At 42.3% G+C, this 22,484-nt stretch overlaps 1 protein-coding gene across 2 annotated transcripts in view; it reads right to left on the minus strand.

Annotated features, from left to right (window-relative positions):
• LOC126175556 (condensin complex subunit 3) overlaps nt 1-22,484 on the minus strand; it is a 186,706-nt gene that overhangs the window by 90,989 nt on the left and 73,233 nt on the right. For both annotated transcript variants that reach the window (XM_049922405.1, XM_049922406.1), the window contains 2 exons: nt 10,181-10,291; nt 9,792-10,005 (listed from right to left, as the gene is read on the minus strand). In XM_049922405.1, the coding sequence (XP_049778362.1) occupies nt 9,792-10,005; nt 10,181-10,291 (325 nt within the window). The remainder of the gene's footprint in view (nt 1-9,791; nt 10,006-10,180; nt 10,292-22,484) is intronic.

Genomic DNA, 22,484 nt, shown 5'->3' on the forward strand with positions numbered 1-22,484 from the left:
TGAATCTCATGAGGCAAGAATTATATAAGGTAATATGTATTCAGAGAGGTGCCGAGGTGCCGAGGTGCCAACCCCCCCCCCCCCCCCCCCCATCCAACATACTGTGTACCATGAACAGAAAGAGGTGCATGGGGATGTTGTTTCTAATTCACCAAGTACCCTCTGCCACATTCCATACAGTGCCACACAGAGAACACAAGTACATATAGTTTGGTAAGTGATTTTTTTTAAAGCTGGGAAGTTTCTTTTTTATTAATAATAAATAAACAAATAAAAAATGAGTGAAGAAGAATTAAGAAAAATGCTTTATCACTTAGTTATCCACTTATAATTTGCCAAGGTGTCATAAGGTAACAATCTCTTTAATCTCTCGAATTATCATACGTACATATTTTCTAATCATACACTTTAATAAATTACCATCTCTTTCTAACAGAAAATTATCATTCAGCTGTTTGTCCCCTCAATTACTTACCTTTTAAAAGTCTGTTTAAGTCTCTACTTTTGAACTATAGAGCATTCTTTTAATTAAAAGTAATTGTTCTGCACTCAGCTGCACAAACCAGAGCAATCTCTGGCAGCCCCATCACCTAAATAACTACACTATTTAAAAAATTTCCTTTTTATTTCTTCAAAGTAATTAACTTAGCAGCATATCTGTAATGAGCAATGTTTTCCTTCTAATAGTTGCTTGTTCAAATTTCAAGTTACAAATCAGAAAATTGGGGTTTGGATTCAACAGCTGCTTGGGCTTTTTATGTCCCATGCATTAACATAGAATTAAAACATAATAGGTTTCTGGACCCCGTAACAGTTCCGGCCACCAAAGCACAGGGAATGAAACCTAGGTCCTCTGCATGGTAGTCAGCCATGCTGACCATTCAGCTACTGAGGTGGACATTTTATTTATGTTGGATCTTCTTTTATTTATTTTTTAACTATCCAAAAAAGACCCATTTCACTTTATCTCTATTTTCATCTGTTTTCTGATAAAATTCCCAGTTACTCTACAACACTTAAGAATACCGTAAACATGAACTTTTTAATGATGTTAGTATTTCATGCACAAACATACTTTCTAAACCTCAAAAAGAGTCCAAGTACTCTTAAATACACTTAGGTATTTACCAATACATTTGATTCAGTTTGTCAATGACAACATGTATGTATTTGTTGTAATCTTCAGTGGGATTGTAACAGAATGATGCACCTGCAAAACCTCAAGCATTGCTTTTTCTGCTTTGCACTTCTCATACACTGTTCTGTTCAAACACTTGTGAGTGTAGTCTTTCTCAAACTTCAATCATTCTAACACTATTTCACTCATTGTTAGTTTACTTAATTAATTTTGTAATCTTGTTTCTTTAGCAGTTACTCCATAAATGCTTGCTGAATGTCTCACTCGAGCCTCTTCTCTAGTTTCTTCTCATGGTTTGTCTGTTAAGTTTTATCTCAATCTATTCATTCTCTTTGGTTGTGAAGCTGAACGTGCTTCTCGCTCCTCATATGTTTCATTTCATTGCTGTTCTTTTTGTTTCCTTCTTTTCAGTTCATGACTTGCAAGATTCTTCCTCTTTCATATTTCAGCATCCTGTTAAATTTAAAATCCCTACTCTATTCTGCAACCACTCTCTATAGCACTATTAATTATTACTGTAATATCGCTATGACAGCCGAATTAATACTACTTCTTGTTACAGGTTCACCTTTGAAATTTGAATTGATCTGCATGGTACACAACGTCTAACATTTATACTTCGGTGTAAGAATACTCTAGAAATTCTAGTACTTACTACTACAATTCTAGAAATCTGCACTGCACAGATCAAACCTGGAACTGGTCCAATTTTTGTTTTCCTTAATACCATCAAACACCTTTCTTCATAACTGTGGGACAGCTATTGCCAAGCAGTGATATTTATATTACATAAACAATGCAAATAGTTTTATGGTGAATTCATAGCTGTCACCAAATCTAATGTCACAAGAAGCTGCCCTCTTTAGACATCCATATCTTCATAAGTAACCTGGGCAGTTCAAAAACAAAAACTCCTTCACAGATGGGAGATGGAGGTTACTACATCATGTGACCTCCAGGGGGCTGCAAAATTTGCTTATGAGGTTTTGCAGCACGCTATTATTATTGTCTTCTTTCCTTTCTCAGACCTTAGGTCTGGTTAAAAATGGAACGTGACGCGGACCTTGATCAAGCGTGACTTCCTTTTAACTGTATGGTATATGTTACATTGTATTTAGGAACTTTCGGGTTATTGAACATGTATCAATAATTACGGATTTCTGTAGTTGTATATATATGTTTGGATGTAGCTGCATTGCATTGATGTACTGGTGGATATTGTGTGGTATGACTCCTGTAGTTGATAGTATGATCGGTATAATGTCAACTTTATCCTGATGCCATGTTATTATTATTATTATTATTATTATTATTATTATTATTATTATTATTATTATTATGAGCAGTCAGAGCATTACAACGAAGAGAATGAGGGATTGTTGACTCATTGTCTTTAATCTACAATGTTTTGGAGCTTAAACACACTGAATTACAAACTACTAAAATATAATGGATCTACTAACTCCATAGTTTTAACCAGCCTTGAGCTCTGTAATTCACAACCAGTCAGAAATCCTGCTGAATAGCTCTTTTAAATGACACTGTATTTGCCTTTACCTACTACCATTTTTATTTTATTGTTGAAATTTCAGTATTTTGGCCATTCTCACGCATTTACGAGTCTTAACACAAGTATCAAGAACAATGTAGTATGAGATTAACAGTACATACAATCAATTTTGCAATTTTTTAACACTCATATTCTTAAAAGATTTTTGACATGCAGGCTGATGCTGGGTAGGGACAACACCATGAAACGTATACTAATCAATGAACAGACAGTCAGTAGAGCATTATCAATAATGACACTGTTTTATGTAGTGTATTTTTGAGATGATTATGTATATCATGACAGGTTTACACATCTAAAGTGTGGACTTATAACACATTAGAGAAGATACTCCAGACAATCCAGATAATTTTTATATCTGATGTCTGTTAGTTCACTGAGGACACACTGTGGTCATTCTTTGAAGATGCCAATACCTCAATTTTGTCTAGATCGTCGATTAATCTGCCCTATATAGTATCCTGATAAATTCCTCAAGGCTGCTGGTGTTATGATTGTAGTTTTGTAGTGTGCTCTAAATGAGACTTTACAGTTCTTGCTTACTTTTGAGTGCTCTCTGAACCTGACAGAAAAGCATCTAGCAGTTTGCTCCACATATAAACTTTCACGTTCAACACATTTGATTTTTTTTACATTCCTGATTGTGTAAATGGTTTTGTTTTGTGGGTCGTGCGCCTGGCTACTGTACCCATTTTCTTCAGCTGTTATTCGTGCAGGACAATGTTAGTATAGTCATGAAGCCATGAACTCGCACACTCCGCATCCAGCTTAAATCCTGGACTTTAGTGGGGCAGCGCAACAGAGCAGAGTGGAGCTGTCGCTGAGCTGCTTTGTCTATTCGGTACAAAAATTTGATTGTCATGCATCTCATAGTTTTATTCGTCAGCTTCAAAATGAACTGCTTATCATTTCGTTAATAGCCATATTATTGTGATATTTCAAAATTAAACTACTGCAACAAAGTCGAATATTTTGCAAAGAAGAATAGAGGTCACTATGAATTTCCATATGATGCATGTTAAAGTCATACGTTGACACATGCCAAATATAGTTAACATACCGAACTACTCTTTAAACTTGGGATAGCATCCATAACTCATTCCACTCTGTAGAAAATTGACTGTATATATCACACTCCATTCAGCTCATGTGCCCAGACTATAACGAAAGACTGAAATATTCACAACACCTTTTCTCATTAAGGATTTGAGATATGTAAACAAGATACTGGCAAATAATAGCATACATGTGGTTACTATGCATAACTCCCTTGTTTATAGCGATGAAATACGAGTAACTACAGACTTTTTTCAATGGAATAATGTAATTTCTTAAGGATCGTTGACAGCTGGTGAAACGAAAATTCCTCCAGGTTCGTAGAAACCAGAAGAATTTTTTGAGACATAGTCCTGACGTTCACAATAGGATTCAAAACCATTTGGAATTGTGGAGACAATTATGAAAATGTGGGATTGCCTCCAGCCTCTCCACATGCAAGAGCCTTTCTGAAGATGATTTTCTAAATACTGTAAATGGTTTATATAACATACATAACTTTCCAAATGCAGTCAAAGATGTTGACAGAAAACACATTTCTCTAAAAGTCCATGTTTTATATATTCAAACATTTTCATTTATTCTCACTACAAGCAGTTGCAGATCCTCAAGGGAAATTCATTATAGCAGAGTTGGGGGTGATATGGGAAGGAAAGTGGAAGTGTAGGTTTCATTCTTCTAATGTATTTTGTCCCCAGGTAGCAGTTAAGAGTCGGCGGGTATGAAAGGGAACCAGTGGTTGGGAAGGGAGTGAGACAGGGTTGTAGCCTCTCCCCGATGTTATTGAATCTGCATATGGAGAAAGCAGTAAAGGAAACAAAAGAAAAGTTCGGAGTAGGCATTAAAATCCATGGAGAAGAAATAAAAATTTTTGAGATTTGCCAATGACATTGTAATTCTGTCAGAGACAGCAAAGGACTTGGAAGAGCAGTTGAACGGAATGGACAGTGTCTTGAAAGGGGGGTATAAGATGAACATCAACAAAAGCAAAATGAGGATAATGGAATGTAGTTAAATTAAGTCGGGTGATGCTGAGGGAATTAGATTAGGAAATGAGACACTTAAAGTAGTAAAGGAGTTTTGCTATTTGGGGAGCAAAATAACTGATGATGGTTGAAGTAGAGAGGATATAAAATGTAGGCTGGCAATGGCAAGGAAAGCGTTTCTGAAGAAGAGAAATTTGTTAACATCGAGTATAGATTTAAGTGTCAGGAAGTCGTTTCTGAAAGTATTTGTATGGAGTGTAGCCATGTATGGAAGTGAAACATGGACGATAAATAGTTCAGACAAGAAGAGAATAGAAGCTTTTGAAATGTGGTGCTACAGAAGAATGCTGAAGATAGGATGGAGGAGGAGGATATTAGTGTTTAACGTCCCGTCGACAACGAGGTCATTAGAGACGGAGCGCAAGCTCGGGTGGGGGAAGGATGGGGAAGGAAATCGGCCGTGCCCTTTCAAAGGAACCATCCCGGCATTTGCCTGAAGCGATTTAGGGAAATCACGGAAAACCTAAATCAGGATGGCCGGAGACGGGATTGAACCGTCGTCCTCCCGTGAAGATAGGATGGGTAGATCACGTAACTAATGAGGAGGTATTCAATAGAATAGGGGAGAAGAGGAGTTTGTGTCACAACTTGACAAGAAGAAGGGACCGGTTGGTAGGGCATGTTTGAGGCATCAAGGGATCACAAATTTAGCATTGGAGGGCAGCGTGGAGGGTAAAAATCATAGAGGGAGACCAAGAGATGAATACACTAAGCAGATTCAGAAGGATGTAGGTTGCAGTATGTACTGGGAGATGAAGCTCGCACAGGATAGAGTAGCATGGAGAGCTGCATCAAACCAGTCTCAGGACTGAAGGCAATGCCTACTCCGAACTTTTCTTTTGTTTCCTTTACTGCTTGCTCAATATGCAGATTGAATAACATCGGGGAGAGGCTACAACCCTGTCTCCCTCCCTTCCCAACCACTGCTTCCCTTTCATGTCCCTCGACTCTTGTAACTGCCATCTGGTTTCTGTACAAATTGTAGATAGCCTTTCGCTCCCTGTATTTTACCCCTGCCACCTTCAGCATTTGAAAGAGAGTATTCCAGTCAACATTGTCAAAAGCTTTCTCTAAGTCTACAAATGCTAGAAACATATGTTTGCCTTTCCTTAATCTTTCTTCTAAGATAAGGCGTAAGGTCAGTACTGCCTCACGTGTTCCAACATTTCTACGCAATCCAAACTGATCTTTCCCGATGTCGGTTACTGCCAGTTATTCCATTCCTCTGTAAAGAATTCGCGTTAGTATTTAGCAGGTGTGACTTATTAAACTGATAGTTTGATGATGTTCACATCTGTCAACACCTGCCTTCTTTGCGATTGGAATTATTATATTCTTCTTGAAGTCTGAGGGTATTTGGCCTGTCTCATACATCTTGCTCACCAGATGGTAGAGTTTTGTCATGACTGGCTCTATCAAGGCCGTCAGTAGTTCTCATGGAATGTTGTCTACTCCCGGGGCCTTGTTTCGACTCAGGTCTTTCAGAGCTCCGTCAAACTCTACACGCAGTATTGTATCTCCCATCTCATCTTCATCAACCTCCTCTTCCATTTCCATAATATTGTCCTCAAGTACACTGTCCTTGTATAGACCCTCTATACACTCCTTGCACCTTTCTGCTTTCCATTCTTTGCTTAGAACTGGGTTTCCATCAAAGCTCTTGATATTCATGCAAGTGGTTTTCTTTTCTCCAATGGTCTCTTTAATTTTCCTGTAGGCAGTATCTATCTTACCCCTCATGAGATGAGCCTCTACGTCCTTACATTTGTCCTCTAGCAAGCCCTGCTTAGCCATTTTGCACTTCCTGTCAATCTCATTTTTGAGACATTTGTATTCCTTTTTGCCTGCTTCATTTATTGCATTTCAAAATTTTCTTCTTTCATCAATTAAATTGATTATTTTTTCTGTTACCCAAGGATTTCTACTAGCCCTCGTCTTTTTACCCACTTTATCGTCTGCTGCCTTCACTACTTCATGCCTCACAGCTACCCATTCTTCTTCAACTGTATTTCTTTCCCCCATTCCTGTCAATTGTTCCCTTATGCTCTCCCTCAAACTCTCTACAACCTCTGGTTTAATCAGTTTATCCAGGTCCCATCTCCTTAAATTCCCACCTTTTTGCAGTTTCTTCAGTTTTAATCTATAGTTCATAACCAATACATTGTGGTCAGAGTCCACATTTGCCCCTGGAAATGTCTTACAATTTAAAATCTGGTTCCCAAATCTCTGTCTTACCATTATATAATCTATCTGAAACCTTCTAGTATCTCCAGGGTTCTTCCATGTATACAACCTTCTATCATGATTCTTAAACCAAGTGTTAGCTATGATTAAGTTGTGCTCTGTGCAAAATTCTTCCAGGTGGCTTCGTCTCATTTCTAAGCCCCAATCCATATTCACCTACTACGTTTCCTTCTCTCCCTTTTCCTACACTCAAATTCCAGTCACCCATGACTATTAAATTTTCGTCTCCCTTCACTAGCTGAATAATTTATTTTATTTCATCATACATTTCTTCAATTTCTTCGTCATCTGCAGAGCTAGTTGGCATATAAACTTGTACTACTGTAGTAGGTGTGGGCTTCTTATCTATCTTGGCCACAATAATGCGTTCACTATGCTGTTTGTAGTAGCTTACCCGCATTCCTATTTTCCTATTCATTATTAAACCTGCTCCTGCATTACCCCTATTTCACTTTGTGTTTATAACCCTGTAGTCAGCTGACCAGAAGTCTTGTTCCTCCTGCCACCGAACTTCACTAATTCCCACTATATCTAACTTTAACCTATCCATTTCCCTTCTTAAATTTTCTAACCTACCCGCCCGATTAAGGGATCTGACATTCCACGCTCCGATCCGTAGAAGGCCAATTTTATTTCTCCTGATATCGACGTCCTCCTGAGTAGTCCCCACCCGGAGATCCAAATGGGGGACTATTTTACCTCCAGAATATTTTACCCAAGAGGATGGGGAAAGATTACGGTTGTAGATTCCCCTTGCTTTCAGCCGTTCACAGTACCAGCAGAGCAAGGCCGTTTTGGTTAGTGTTACAAGGCCAGATCAGTCAATCATCCAGACTGTTGCCCCTGCAACTACTGAAAAGGCTGCTATCTATATCGCTGAGGCACACAAGCCTCCCCACCAACGGCAAGGTCCATGGTTCATGGAGGTGGGGGGGGGCTATGGATGTCAAAAATGCACGAAAGTGGGTCAGTGAGTTTACGATGAACAGCATTCCGGCTAGCTTTCAGTTTCAGGCAAAACAGTTGTAAAAGAGGAGAAACAAATGCTTAGATATCTGAGTGAGACAGTTCACAAGCTGTGCAAATGGATCCCTGAAGTCAGCGTACCAAACATTTGCATTATTAGGTGTGAGAGTGAGGCGGCTCCCCAAAATGCTCACTGAAGAACATAAATAACAATATAGCGCGAGTAATTTTTGGATTCAGTTTTCAGTTTTCACTGGTAACAAAACTTGGGTATCCTACACAACACATGAAACTAAGGAAAGTCTCGTCATTGACGGCATATAAATTTTCTGAAGCTCTGAAAGTTCAAACAAACATTTGCTGCCATCAAAGTGGCAGCCGGCGTGTTCTGGGACAGAAACGGTGTTTTGTTGTCTCAATTTATGTCTATTGGCACAACACTCACTACTGTGAGACTTTGTTACAACTGTGTCGTGCCATTCAAAACCGAAGGAGGGGAATGCTGACGTAGGGTAAGCATTTTCATCTTGACTGCCCATGCAACAGCTGACCTCTTGGGTCAATTCGGATGGGACATCCTCACCCATCCCCATCCCCATGTCTCCCCCACCCCCCCCCACCCCCACCCCACACACACACAGCCCAGACTTACCAATAGTGATTTTCATCTGTTTCCTGTGTTCAAGTACACCTGGATGGAATGTATTTCTGGGCCAATGATGAATAGAAAAATGAGGTCAAGCGCTATCTGCACAACACAGCGGGAGAGTTTTATGACAAAGGCATATGAAAAATAGCATAGCACATGCAAATGTCCATCAACAGTGAAAGTGACTATGTAGAAAAATAGCTAAAATAGCTGAAAGTCCAGCCTTTCCAACAATGTAAGATTCATTGCAAATAAATGTGTTTTCCATGGGGTGGCGGGAGGCCTTATTGTACAGACATCTCATACTTAAAATGCTATGCAGCAACACTACTGCAATGAATAAACAAAAAATATGGAAACTCTACCATCATGTACAGTAGACTGTGAGATGCCAACTGGCTGCTATGTCATTCATTGCCATATGGTGTCATTTGGATGTGGTATGGAAGGGCATAGAGTTGACACACTAATCTTCCAGCTGTAGTCAGCTTTTCGACCTTGGAGCCACAGTTTCTCATTCAAGTAGCTCCTCAAATAGCATCATGAGTGAGTGAATGCCATTTCAGTCCTACCACCTAGGGAAACTCACTGGCAATGTCAGGAAATGAACACACGGGTCATCGACAAGGCAATCAGTGCCGGCCCCTTAGCTATAGAGGCGGATGCAATGAATGAATGACTTCTTTAAAGTTGTGAAATAGTTAAACAACATGAACATGCATATTTAAAATCTTCTAATGCCTTCTGCACTGTTACTTTTAAAAGGTGCCAGTACAGACGTAATTTATGACTCTCCCTCCCTTTAATCAATTTTTAGGAATTAATTGTATGAAAATGGAGGGAGAATGGGGGAGGATTAATTCAGCTGTGGCCTTGACATGACAAACCAATCCAGAAGACATAATATAACTGAACTATTACTCTCGTGAGAGACTGTAGGTTTATTATTATATTGCCAGGACCATTATATTTAAAATACATATCCAGCAGTTGTTATACAGTCATACTTACAGGAATACAATGGGTAAGACAGACAGTGGAATATTATTAGTATGCATCACTACTACATAACCAGAAATAACATCTGAGGAAAGAAAGGAAGAAGTTAGAAGACCTACTTACTTTTATTTCTATCTTCCTTTTTTCTTCTACTGACATTTCTGAACAAACAACTGTAAGAGGTTCATGCATTTCTGACACAATCTCAGCCAATGTCTGAAGTCTGATAAATGTATCAGGGATTGCATTACACAGTAGTGATACAATAACTGGCACAAGTGGCACCTGAACGTCGTCATTGAGGAGCAGATCTAACAAAAGCTGCCTGAGGTTAGCCCTACAAAACATCATGGAAGATTAGTTTTCTGGACAATAATCTAATAACAAATCAGAGGCTTATGCACCAATTATTGAATTATTGTTTCTGATTCCTTTTTATGATACATGTAGTTCATTAAAATGAATTTGTCATGGAAGAGCAAAGTAGCTTACGAATAAACCAAATTACGTACCTGCCTGCCTCATCTGAAAGATCAAAGATAGGTATAATTTCCAGAAGTTGTTTCAAAATAAATTCTTTTTCATGATCTTCCCACTGATCCCTTTCCTTGCTCTTCAGAAGGCTAATAAATGTAAAAAAAAGAATAAATAAATTAATAAGAAACTGAATTGTAATATTTGTTAACAGTTAAATTCATTAGGAAAGTAAGCAAAACTACCAACAAACAAAACATTATATTTCACATGAACTGATATGAACTGGTGATATTACAATCTACTCAGTGCAATGTTCTGCAAACCGTATGAAAAAGACTTCCTTTGGCGACAGTTGCAATCTTACACTCTAACACACTTATCAATATAATCTACTTCCACCCAACACACCTGCAGGCATAGCCGCATGAAAATGTCTTCTAATACGTAACTGAGTGACAAATAACATTTCACATGTGAAGAGTCAGTCTGTAGAGGGGTATTTTGATAACAACTGATCAGGTTGTATTCTTTGGTGGCACTTCTACAGTTCTTTTATGAGAAACAAAGGCATATCAAAGGGTAAGTTTTCCCACAGTTTACGTATCTGAAAATGAAGAAAGAGAGGAGAATGGGATTTATTGCTCCACTAATAACGAACTTATTAGATACAGAGCACAAGCTCCAGTTGGAAAAGGACAAACAAGGAAATCTGTTGTGTCCTGCTTTAAGCAATTTAGGAAAATCGCAGGAAACACTGAGCTGGATGGCTGGAAGAGAATTTCAATTTCTATCCTCCCAAATTCCATCCAGTGTTGAGGTGGGGGAGAGGGGGGTTGGGGTAAGGTTGCCACTAGAAAGTCAGCCACACTTGACTAAGATCGGCATATATCCTACATCCTACAATTTTGCTTAAGTGTGAAGGCAGACCCAAACCAAATGGGCTATAATAGGGCACACTGAATGGATATGAAGAAGGGCAGCATGAATGGTAATAGGCTTTTTGAGCCATGGGGTAGAATCAAGAAGATGCTGAAAGAGTTGCACATCCACCCTATCTCGAGAAAACCTATCCAGAATGTTTTTACAACTACCTTTAAGTATTGAATCTAGGACTGTATCACAACCCCCGACATACTGCTCCCATAGGAAGTGCAAGGACAAGATTAGACTAATTACAGCACACACACTTTTACGCAATCATTCTTCCTGTGGTCCATACATTAATGGAATGGGAAAATATCCTAACAACTGTGACAATGGGATGTACCCTCCAACATGCACTTCACAGTGAGAGTATAGATGTAGCTATAGATAACTACCAGCCAGGAAACACTACAATTCCATGGCAGTCAAGATAAATGACAATTGGATGGCAGCTGATTCCTACCAGTTGACTTGCTGATGCCGAAATGTCAATCGTGAGCTTATTTTAATCCAAATATAATATACGGAAAATTGGCATGTATTAATACAGGGTATTTCTGATTTACCAATATACATTAGGAATGGTTTCAGGGAGGACTGAGCAGATAATGAACTCTTATCGCCATATACTTTCACAACCAACATCAGTTCCAAAAAATTCTTCTGAATACACAATTATGTTATAAAATGGAGCTACTTATCATACATCACTATAGTTGATTACTAGCATGCTGTAGTAATATTTCATTTTACAAAGAAGGGGAAGTTATAAATCCGAAATAAATATGTGAACATAAGAGCAACTGTCTGCAGGCTGAAAGATAGCAGCAGTTTACTACAATTCTCATAAATAGGTAATACATTTGGTGCCAATGCCCAAAGTTAAGAAGCAAGCTAAGTAAACATTATTAAAATAAAACATTTTAGAACTGTTATTTTATTCTACAGATAGTCTGCACCTTGCTCAGTTACACTCTCGCCACCCATATAACATCAGTGCTAGTTAAAGCTTCCTCTAGACTTCTCCATGAATCATGTATTTAGCTATGTGCATATGTTCTAAGATAATTTCAGCACAGAACTTCCTATGGTGCAATTGCATCAATCACCCATTTTTGTGAAGCTGTCCAACTGCAGATAGTCTGTAAATAATTTTGCACATTCCTTTAGTACTGCCTTCAGGCTTTGTGTTTTCATTTCTATTGAAACAATTATAAACTGGAATCTCTCCGTTTCCCACAGAGCAATATAAACAGTTGAAAAAAGTTCTGAATTCCCTGCATATTTCAGAGTTACAAAAACCAACTGTAATAATGACATCTTGCCTGCCTGAGCAATTTCAGGCAAACATTTATAAATTTTTATTTCAGTAGTATTTGCTTTGACTTTATTTGAATATAAATCAAACCATTTATCACTTTCTGCTTGAAGTAGAATCTATGATACTGTGATAACGTAGTATAGCTCCTCAATAGATGCTGAGCTTTGTAGTGCTGGTCACCATGAGGGTTTTACCCGATAGCCAATGACAGCAAGAAATTGGGATCTGCTTTGTCAAGAACCTTTTGCTGCTTTGTTAGGAAGATTATAATAAAAGGTAACCTAAAGAATTATTAAGTGGGAGAGGGGGTGGGTGTCCCCATGTGTGTCTCCTACATTCAGCTAACTGCAATAAAAGACAATTTATGGAACTAAATACAACAGAATTGCATTTTTTAATTTTAAGTGCATTTACTGATTTGCGACACTGAGCTTGAAATTACTGGCAATGTAGTCAAAGGAAAAGAAATGACAAATATTCAGAGAGAATTACTGAGGTTTTATTATCAATGAATTCTTGTCCCGGTGACTTAATAACATACTTTTGCAAAGTGTAAATATTTAATCTGTCAATTTTCTGGTTTTCCCCCCTACTTTTTCAGTTTTTTGTTTGTTTTTTGCATTGATTGTATCATAAATATGCAACTAAAGAGAAGATAATTTAAGATGACAAGAAAAACAATACTGTTATACTTAATTTCATATCATTACTTTTATTTAACATTTGACAGACAAATGTGAGGAATGTTGTGTACAGCTCCGCATTTCTAGAGTCAAGTTCCCAACAAAGAAAATAATTATACTCACAAGTGCTACCTGTAATCGTTAAGATGGATAATATTAGAATAATTTTATGAAAAAGAAATACATACAGATCTGTGGAGATCCTTGTGCTCTTATGAAGTGCAATGCAATTATCAATATACAGTCATAATTTATCAGCATAACTGCAACATACGATGATTGCTGCAGTATCTGGGAATGTGTGTGGGCTTAGATTCAAGGAGTGCTGGTAATAATCGTATATGCTTTATGAAACAAAAACTTTGTCAAAAATGAAACAAAGAAATATGACAACTTTAAGTTAAAATTAGGTAATGTAACTCATTACAAAGAAATTATGTAAAATGGATAGGTTGCTACTCAGCACACAGAGCAGGGGTTTAGTGGCAGACAGGAACATTGAAAGAAGACAGCCTATACAGGGTGTGCCCACTCAAACCTCCCTGATTTCGAAGACCCAAGGGGGGGAGGGGGGGAGGAACAACCACAGTAGATACGACAATGAAAAATGCACCACATTGTAGAGCATCTCAAGGAATTTATTTATTTACCATCAATACACCTCTACATCTGAACCATTTGTAGCACTAAGAATTTGAGTCTATATTCAATTTCTTGCCAAGTTCTTTGCAACAATAACAGAAGAATTCTTACAATCACATCAGTGATATGATGTCGCAGCGTAGGAATATCCTCCACTTTGGTCGCATACACACAGTCCTTCACGAATCCCCACATGAAGAAATCAAGCGGCGTAATGTCAGGTGAACGCGGCAGCCAGGCAATGGGTCCTCTGTGTCCAATCCAACGATTGGGAAATTTACTATTCAGGAACTTATGAACGGCCGTTGAACAATGTGGCAGAGCTCCATCTTGTTAAAAAATGATTTTTTTTTTGTGGTTTTAGGGTGCACAACTTCAATGGTCATTAGCTCCCTGACTACTCTAAGAATGCACCGCGAGGCACAAGTTGACAGACTGACAGGCATAGGATTATAAAACAGCATCATCAAATGTCCTTAGAGAGGTTTGTCAAATTGATAAAACGAAGAACACGAGCAGCTGCTCGTGGGTCATCTGCTAAAATGGCATCGAAAGTACTTGGCAGGTTAAGATCTAGACACAGTGTGTTAAAATCTGGACAGGACATTAAAATGTGTCGAACCGTCAGCAAGTGCCCACATGGGCAGAACGGCGCCGGCGCAGCCGTCAGCAGATGGCGATGGCTGAACCGGCAGTGTCCAATTCTTAACCGGGCCAAAACTACCTCCTCCCGCCGAGAAGGGCGTGAGGAGGACGTCCAAGCCACGGGAAGAGGTTTTAAGGCCCGAAGCTTGTTGTCTGTAAGTGCAGCCCAATCGGCATGCCACAGCGATAAAATGCGCCGACAAATGACCCTGCTAAAATCGGACGAAGGGACACAACAAGAAGCTGTCCGAGGCTGGAGGACCGCAGCCTTGGCCGCGGCATCTGCAGCTTCGTTCCCAGGGATACCGACATGGCCAGGAACCCACATAAAGCTAACCAGAGAACCGATGTCCACCAGCTGCTGAAGAGAGCGTTGGATCCGGTGTACAAAAGGGTGAACCGGGTGCGGATCACTGAGGCTCTGGATGGCACTCAGGGAGTCGGAGCAGATGACATAAGCAGAATGTCGGTGGCGGCAGATGTAAAGAACAGCCTGGTAGAGGGCAAAGAGCTCAGCTGTGAAGACCGAACAATGGCCATGGAGCCGGTATTTGAAACTTTGTGCCCCGACAATAAAGGAACACCCGACCCCGTCATTGGTCTTAGAGCCATCTGTATAAATGAAAGTCATGTTGATGAACTTCGAACGAAGTTCGACAAAACGGGAGTGGTAGACCGAACCGGGGGTAACCTCTTTTGGGAGCGAGCTGAGGTCAAGGTGAACGCGGACCTGAGCCTGGAGCCAAGGTGGCGTGTGGCTCTCGCCCACTCGAAAGGTTGCAGGGAGTGAAAAATTAAGGTGTTGAAGGAGGCGACGAAAGCGAACTCCAGGGGGTAGCAGGGCAGAGACATACAACACGTATTGACGGTCGAGAGAGTCGTCAAAAAAGGAACGATAAGACGGATGGTCGGGCATTGACAGTAGCCGACAGGCATACCGACAAAGCAGTATATCGCGCCGGTAGGTGAGTGGCAATTCGCCAGCGTCAGCATGAAGACTCTCTACGGGACTAGTATAAAATGCTCCGATTGCAAGTTGTAAACCCAGATGTTGTATGGAGTTGAGGCGGCGTAAGATGGATGGCCGTGCAGAGGAGTATACGAAGCTCCCATAATCCAGCTTGGAGCGGACGATCGACCGATATAGACGAAGCAGGACGGTTCGATCTGCTCCCCACGACATACCACTGAGAACACCGAGGACATTTAAAGAACGGGTACAACGGGCGGCCAAATATGAAACATGTGGAGACCAGCTAAGTTTCCTGTCAAATGTAAGGCCTAAAAATTTGGTTGTCTCCACGATTGGGAGAGCAACGGGACCGAGTCGTAAGGACGGTGGGAGAAACTCTTTGTAGCGCCAGAAGTTAATACAGACCGTCTTCTCGGCAGAAAAACGGAAGCCATTGGCGACACTCCAGGAGGAAAGACAGTCAAGAGAACGCTGAAGACAGCGCTCTAGGACACGTGTACACTGCGCGCTGCAATAGATGGTAAAATCGTCCACGAAAAGGGAGCCTGATACATCAGCTGGGAGGCAATCCATTATTGGATTGATCGCGATGGCGAAGAGAGCGACGCTCAAAACTGAGCCCTGTGGCACCCCATTCTCCTGGCGAAAGGTGTCGGACAGGACAGAACCCACACGTACCCTGAACTGTCAATCCATTAAAAAGGAACGAATAAAAAGAGGGAGGCGACCGCGAAGGCCCCATGTATGCATGGTGCGGAGAATGTCCGCCCTCCAACAGGTGTCGTAAGCCTTCTCCAAATCAAAGAACACAGCCGCGGTCGGTCACTTCCGCAAGAAGTTATTCATAATGAAGGTCGACAAGGTAACCAGATGGTCAACAGCAGAGTGGCGCCTACGAAATCCACATTGTACATTGGTAAGTAGGCGTCGAGACTCGAGTAGCCAAACCAATCGAGAGTTAACCATTCGCTCCATCACTTTACAGACACAGCTGGTAAGCCAGATAGGTCGATAACTGGAAGGCAAGTGCTTGTCCTTCCCCGGCTTAGGAATCGGGACAACAATAGACTCGCGCCAGCATGCAGGAACATGTCCCTCAATCCACATGCGATTGTATGTACGAAGAAGAAAACCTTTACCCGCAGGAGAAAGGTTCTTCAGCATCTGAATATGAATAGAATCAGGCCCTGGAGCGGAGGACCGTGATCGGCCAAGTGCGTTTTCGAGTTCCCGCATGGTGAATGGGGCATTATAACTTTCACAATTCGAGGAGCGGAAGTTAGGTGGCCTAGCCTCCTCTGCCTGTTTGTGGGGGAGGAAGGCAGGGTGGTAATGAGCGGAGCTCGAAACCTCTGCGAAAAAGCGGCCGAAGGCATTGGAGACAGCCTCAGGGGCCACAAGGACGTCATTCGCGACCTTCAAGCCAGAAACTGGTGAGTGGACCTTAGTGCCAGATAGCCGGCGCAGGCTACCCCAGACAACAGAAGGAGTAAAACTGTTGAAGGTGCTTGTGAAAGCAGCCCAGCTGGCTTTCTTGCTTTCTTTGATAATACGACGACACTGAGCACGTAATCGTTTATAATTGATACAATTCGCCACTGTAGGGTGGCGTTTAAATGTGCGTAAAGCACGTCGACGAGCACGTAAAGCGTCTCTACATGCTGCGGTCCACCAGGGGACCGGTACGCGACGTGGAGAAGAAGTAGGGTGAGGGATGGAATATTCAGCAGCAGCGAGAATGACTTCCGTGAGGTGTGCGACCTGACGATCGCAGCTTGTGAAGGTTTGATCCTGAAAGGTCGCCCTGGAAGAGAAGAGCCCCCAGTCTGCCTTGGAGATGGTCCAACTAGAGGAGCACGGAGAGGGGGTATGCTGCAGGAGATGGATAACACACGGGAAGTGGTCGCTCGAATATGTATCAGAAAGTGCATACCACTCAAACCGGCGTGCAAGTTGGGGAGTACAGATAGAGAGGTCTAAATGGGAATAGGTGTGAGATGTGTCCGAAAGAAAAGTAGGGGCACCAGTATTGAGGCAGACAAGATTGAGCTGGTTGAAAAGGTCTGCTAACAAGGAGCCCCTCGGGCAGGATGCTGGAGAGCCCCAAAGGGGATGGTGGGCATTGAAGTCTCCAGTTAACAAAAATGGTGCAGGTAGCTGAGCAATAAGTTGCATCATGTCTGACCTGGTAACGGCAGATGACGGAGTGTAAACGGTACAAATGGAAAACGTAAAAGTGGGGAGAGTAATGCGGATGGCAACTGCCTGCAGGCCAGTGTACAACGTGATGGGATCGTAGTAAATATCATCCCGGACCAGCAACATAACCCCGCCATGAGCTGGGATACCTACCACAGGGGGTAGGTCAAAACGCACAGAGGTGTAGTGTGCCAAGGCAATTTGATCGCATGGGCGTAGCTTCGTTTCCTGGAGGGCTACGACGAGCGGACGGTGCAAGCGGAGCAGCAACTTCAAGTCCCCTCGGTTGGAGCGAATGCTGCGAATATTCCAGTGAATAAGTGCCATCGTAAGAAAAGGAAGATGAAAAAAGGGGTCACCTCGAAGGACGCTGAGGGCCTGGCTTCGAGCGAGCACTGCCGCCGCTATCAGTAGGCAGACAGTCATCGTTCATTGGGTCTATAGGTTCATCGGCCATCTCGGGAGGATGGCCGGGAGGGGGAGCTTCCTCCGCCGGTGAACGGCCAGATGTACGGCTACCAGCGGTGCGGCCAGGCGAAACGGATGACGGCCTGGGGCGGCAACCGCTGGGTGGCGCAGAAGAAGAAATGCGCCGTGGCGGAGAAGGAGAACTGTGCTTCCTATGAGCCTTTTTGGAAGGACGTTTGGTGGAAGTACCGGTCGAAGGCTGGGAGGCGAGGTACGTAGGAAGTCTGCACGGGATGGTTCCTTCTTGAAGGCCCGTGCATCTGACTTCGGGGTCTTCGTCTTAGCAGAAGCTGATGAAGGGGCTGGTGTCTGTGGGGTGATGGGAGGAAGAGGAGACGTCAACCGCGCGATCTTAGCACTGGCCGAACGGACGACCGTGGTGCTGAAGGTCAGATCGCATGTCTGGGTTGCTACCTCCCTGGTAGTCCGAGGAGAGGCAAGGACAGTACTGTATTTCCCCACTGGGAGCAGCGCGGGCTTCTTACTAGCCAATAGCTTGCGAGCAGCTGAGGTGGACACTTTCTCTTTGACCCGAATTTCTTGGATACAGCGTTCTTCCTTATAGACAGGACAGTCGCGGGAGGATGCGGCGTGGTCACCCTGACAGTTCACACAACGAGAAGACGGAGGTGGACAGTTACCCTCATGGGCATCCCTGCCGCAAGTGACACATTTAGCCGCACTGGAAGAAGACTGTCGAGTGTGATTGAAACGCTGACACTGGTAGCAGCGCGTAGGTGTCGGGACATAGGGGCGAACAGAAATAACCTCGCAGCCCGCCTTTATGCGCGATGGCAGCTTAACACTATCGAAGGTCAAGAAAAGTGTCCGGGTCGGTACAAGGTCATTGTTGACCTTTTTCATGACCCTATGGACAACCGTCACGCCCTGCTCAGCGAGGAAAGATTGAATCTCCTCGTCAGTCAATCCGTCGAGGGAGCTAGTATAGACTACACCACGAGACGAATTCAAAGTTCGGTGGGCCTCCACCCGGACAGGGAACGTGTACAGGAGTGTGGCCCGAAGCAGTTTTTGTGCCTGAAAGGCACTCTCAGTTTCTAGTAATAAGGTACCGTTACGCAACGTGGTACAAGATTTGACAGATCCGGCTATGGCATCTACGTCCTTCTGGATAACGAAAGGGTTGACAGAGGAAAAATCCTTTCCGTCCTCAGATCGAGAAACGACGAGGACCTGTGGGGCAGGCGGTAGTACTTTTGTCACTGGTGGCTGGTCACGTTTCCGTTTTTGGGCAGAAGTCGAGAGAGATGGAGTAGAATCCATTACGGAGGAATCCCCCATGATTGCCAGCGTCTCCGATGGCGCGCTCCTTCCTTGTGGGGACCCTCTCAGAGGGCACTCCCGCCTTAGGTGAATGTTTACACCTCAGGTCACACCTCCCGAGAAACAGACGGAGGGACCAATCGGCATGGTCAGAAGGTATCAGCTCAGGCAATCACCCCTCCCCGGGCCTGGCCTTTACCAGGGGGTACGCGCGTGCCTTACATGTCTACCCAGGGCGGGTAATTACGCGTTACCCCGTCACCGGCTACGCGTGCGAACGCGTGGGTCGGCCTTCAGGCACGCACAGGGAGGAAGGAAGAAGAGGAAAAAGAAGAGAGAGAGAGGGAGAAAGAGGACAGACTGTCTCAAACGCCGAGGCGGAGACCAGAGAAGGCAAGGAGAAGAAGGCAATGAGAAGGCAAGGAGAAGAAGGCAATGAGAAGGCAAGGAGTAGAAGGCAATGAGAAGGCAAGGAGTAGAAGGCAATGAGAAGGCAAGGAGATTTGGCAGGGGAAAGAGTAAGGAAGACAGTGAGGTGGAGAAGAGCAAAGAAAGGAACCAACAAAAGGAAGGAAGAAACGAGAAGTGAAAAACCAAAAAGACCACAATTATAGGTCGTGGAACCGTCCGTCTCCGGACGCAGGCGCTAACTACCCCCGTGAGGGGGATGGACTCCTTTTAGTCGCCTCTTACGACAGGCAGGAATACCTCGGGCCTATTCTAATCCCCGGACCCGCAGGGGGGGGTTAAAAAATGATGTTGGGTTGCAAGTCTTTTATCTGAGCATACACAAACTGCTCCAACATGTCCAGATACACTGACCCATTCAGTGTTTGTTCCACAAAGAACAAAGGTCCAACAATCTTGTCGTGCATTAGCCCGCACCAGACATTTATTTTAGGGCTATCACGAACATGTTCAATAACAACATGCAGATTTTTAAAAAACCCCAAATCCAAACATTATGCCTATTAACCCTTCCTGATAGATGAAAGGCTGTCTCATCTGAGAATAAACATCTTTCCATGAAGCTGGCATCCATATCAATATGCTGCAGCATATCCACAGCAAATTGTTGTCTGTGTGGTTTGCCGTTCGGTGTCAGATGTTGCAGAATTTGCACTTTGTAAACACACAGACGAATATGCTGGTGAACTACTCAATTCAATGTTGATAGAGGTACATCAAGTTGCCTAGATGCTTGATGAATTAACTTATGTGGGCTTCTGAGAAATGTTTGCCTCATGTCCTCCACTGTCTCTTCTCAAACTTCATGATGAGCACCGCCAGCATGTTTCAGAAACACTTCCTGCTGTCTGAAACTTCCTACACCATTCCTTAATTGTTTTCACATCAGGTGGATCACATTCATACACAAGACGATAATTTCTTTGCACAGTAATCTGCGATTTTCTTTCTGCAAACCACACTACTGCTTGCATGTTCTACTGTGGAGTCGCAATTTCCACTTCCTGTGACCATGCTACACTCTGGCGCCGATACTTGGCACTTTTCACGTGGGAATATAAATCCTTTGAGCTGCTCTACAATGTGGTGCATTTTTCATTGTCATACCTACGGTTATGTGTGAAGATGTGTATGTTTTGCCTACATCTGATGGTGGACTCAGTCTGATAGCTGATAATAATATCTAGCAGTCTTCTTTCCATGTGCCTGTCTGCTGCTCAACACTTCCGGGTATGTGGTGAGTACCAATCTACACATTTCAGTTTTTATTTCATCCTGGATTTAGTGCTTTAAATTATGTTGTTGTTGTTGTTGTTGTCGTCTTCAGTCCTGAGACTGGTTTGATGCAGCTCTCCACGCTACTCTATCCTGTGCAAGCTTCTTCATCTCACAGTACCTACTGCAACCTACATCCTTCTGAATCTGCTTAGTGTATTCATCTCTTGGTCTCCCTCTACGATTTTTACCCTCCACACTGCCATCCAATACTAGATTTGTGATCCCTTGATGTCTCAGAACATGTCCTACCAACTGATCCCTTCTTCTAGTCAAGCTTTGCCACAAACTCCTCTTCTCCCCAATCCTATTCAGTACCTCCTCATTAGTTATGTGATCTACCCATCTAATCTTCAGCATTCTTCTGTAGCACCACATTTCGAAAGCTTCTATTCTCTTCTTGTCCAAACTATTTATCGTCCATGTTTCACTTCCATACATGGATAAACTCCATACATATAATTTCAGAAACGACTTCCTGACACTTAAATCTATACCCGATGTTAACAAATTTCTCTTCTTCAGAAATGCTTTCCTGGCCACTGCCAAGTCTACATTTTATATCCTCTCTACTTCGACCATCATCAGTTATTTTGCTCCCCAAATAGCAAAACTCCTTTACTACTTTAAGTGTGTCATTTCCTAATCTAATTCCCTCAGCATCACCCGACTTAATTCGACTACATTCCATTATCCGCGTTTTGCTTTTGTTGATGTTCATCTTATATCCTCCTTTTAAGACACTGTCCATTCCGTTCAACTGCTCTTCCAAGTCCTTTGCTGTCTCTGACAGAATTACAATGTCATCGGCGAGCCTTAAAGTTTTTATTTCTTCTCCATGGAATTTAATACCTATTCCGAATTTTTCTTTTGTTTCCTTTACTGCTTGCTCAATATACAGATTGAATAACATAGGGGAGAGGCTACAACCCTGTCTCAATCCCTTCCCAACCACTGCTTCCCTTTCATGCCCCTCGACAAAAAAACATCTGGTGAGCAAAATGCATGAGACAGGCGAAATACCCTCAGACTTCAAGAAGAATATAATAATTCCAATCCCAAAGAAAGCAGGCGTTGACAGATGTGAAAATTACCGAACTATCAGTTTAATAAGTCACGGCTGCTTTCAATTATGTAAAAAGATATACGACTCTGCAGATGTGACCTGTCTGTACAATTTTAGTAGTCAAATGTCACACCTGGTGTGCAGATGACATGAATTTGAAAGATATTATTGAAATAATCAATCTGTTTATAACACTTTGCATGAATTATATTTATACGTCTGGTTTAATAATCTTCTCAATAAATGACGTGCTATGTGTGTTTGAATAAATGATGACGACTCTTGTCTTATGCACGTGGACTATTTTAACACTTAACACTAGAGCAGTGTGCTTAAAAAACTGCTTGCAATTGTATATTGACACATTACAGTGATGAAGGAAGAGGTATAA

The sequence above is a fragment of the Schistocerca cancellata genome, chromosome 3 (assembly GCF_023864275.1).
Source record: "Schistocerca cancellata isolate TAMUIC-IGC-003103 chromosome 3, iqSchCanc2.1, whole genome shotgun sequence".
In the NCBI taxonomy this organism is placed as follows: domain Eukaryota; kingdom Metazoa; phylum Arthropoda; class Insecta; order Orthoptera; family Acrididae; genus Schistocerca; species Schistocerca cancellata.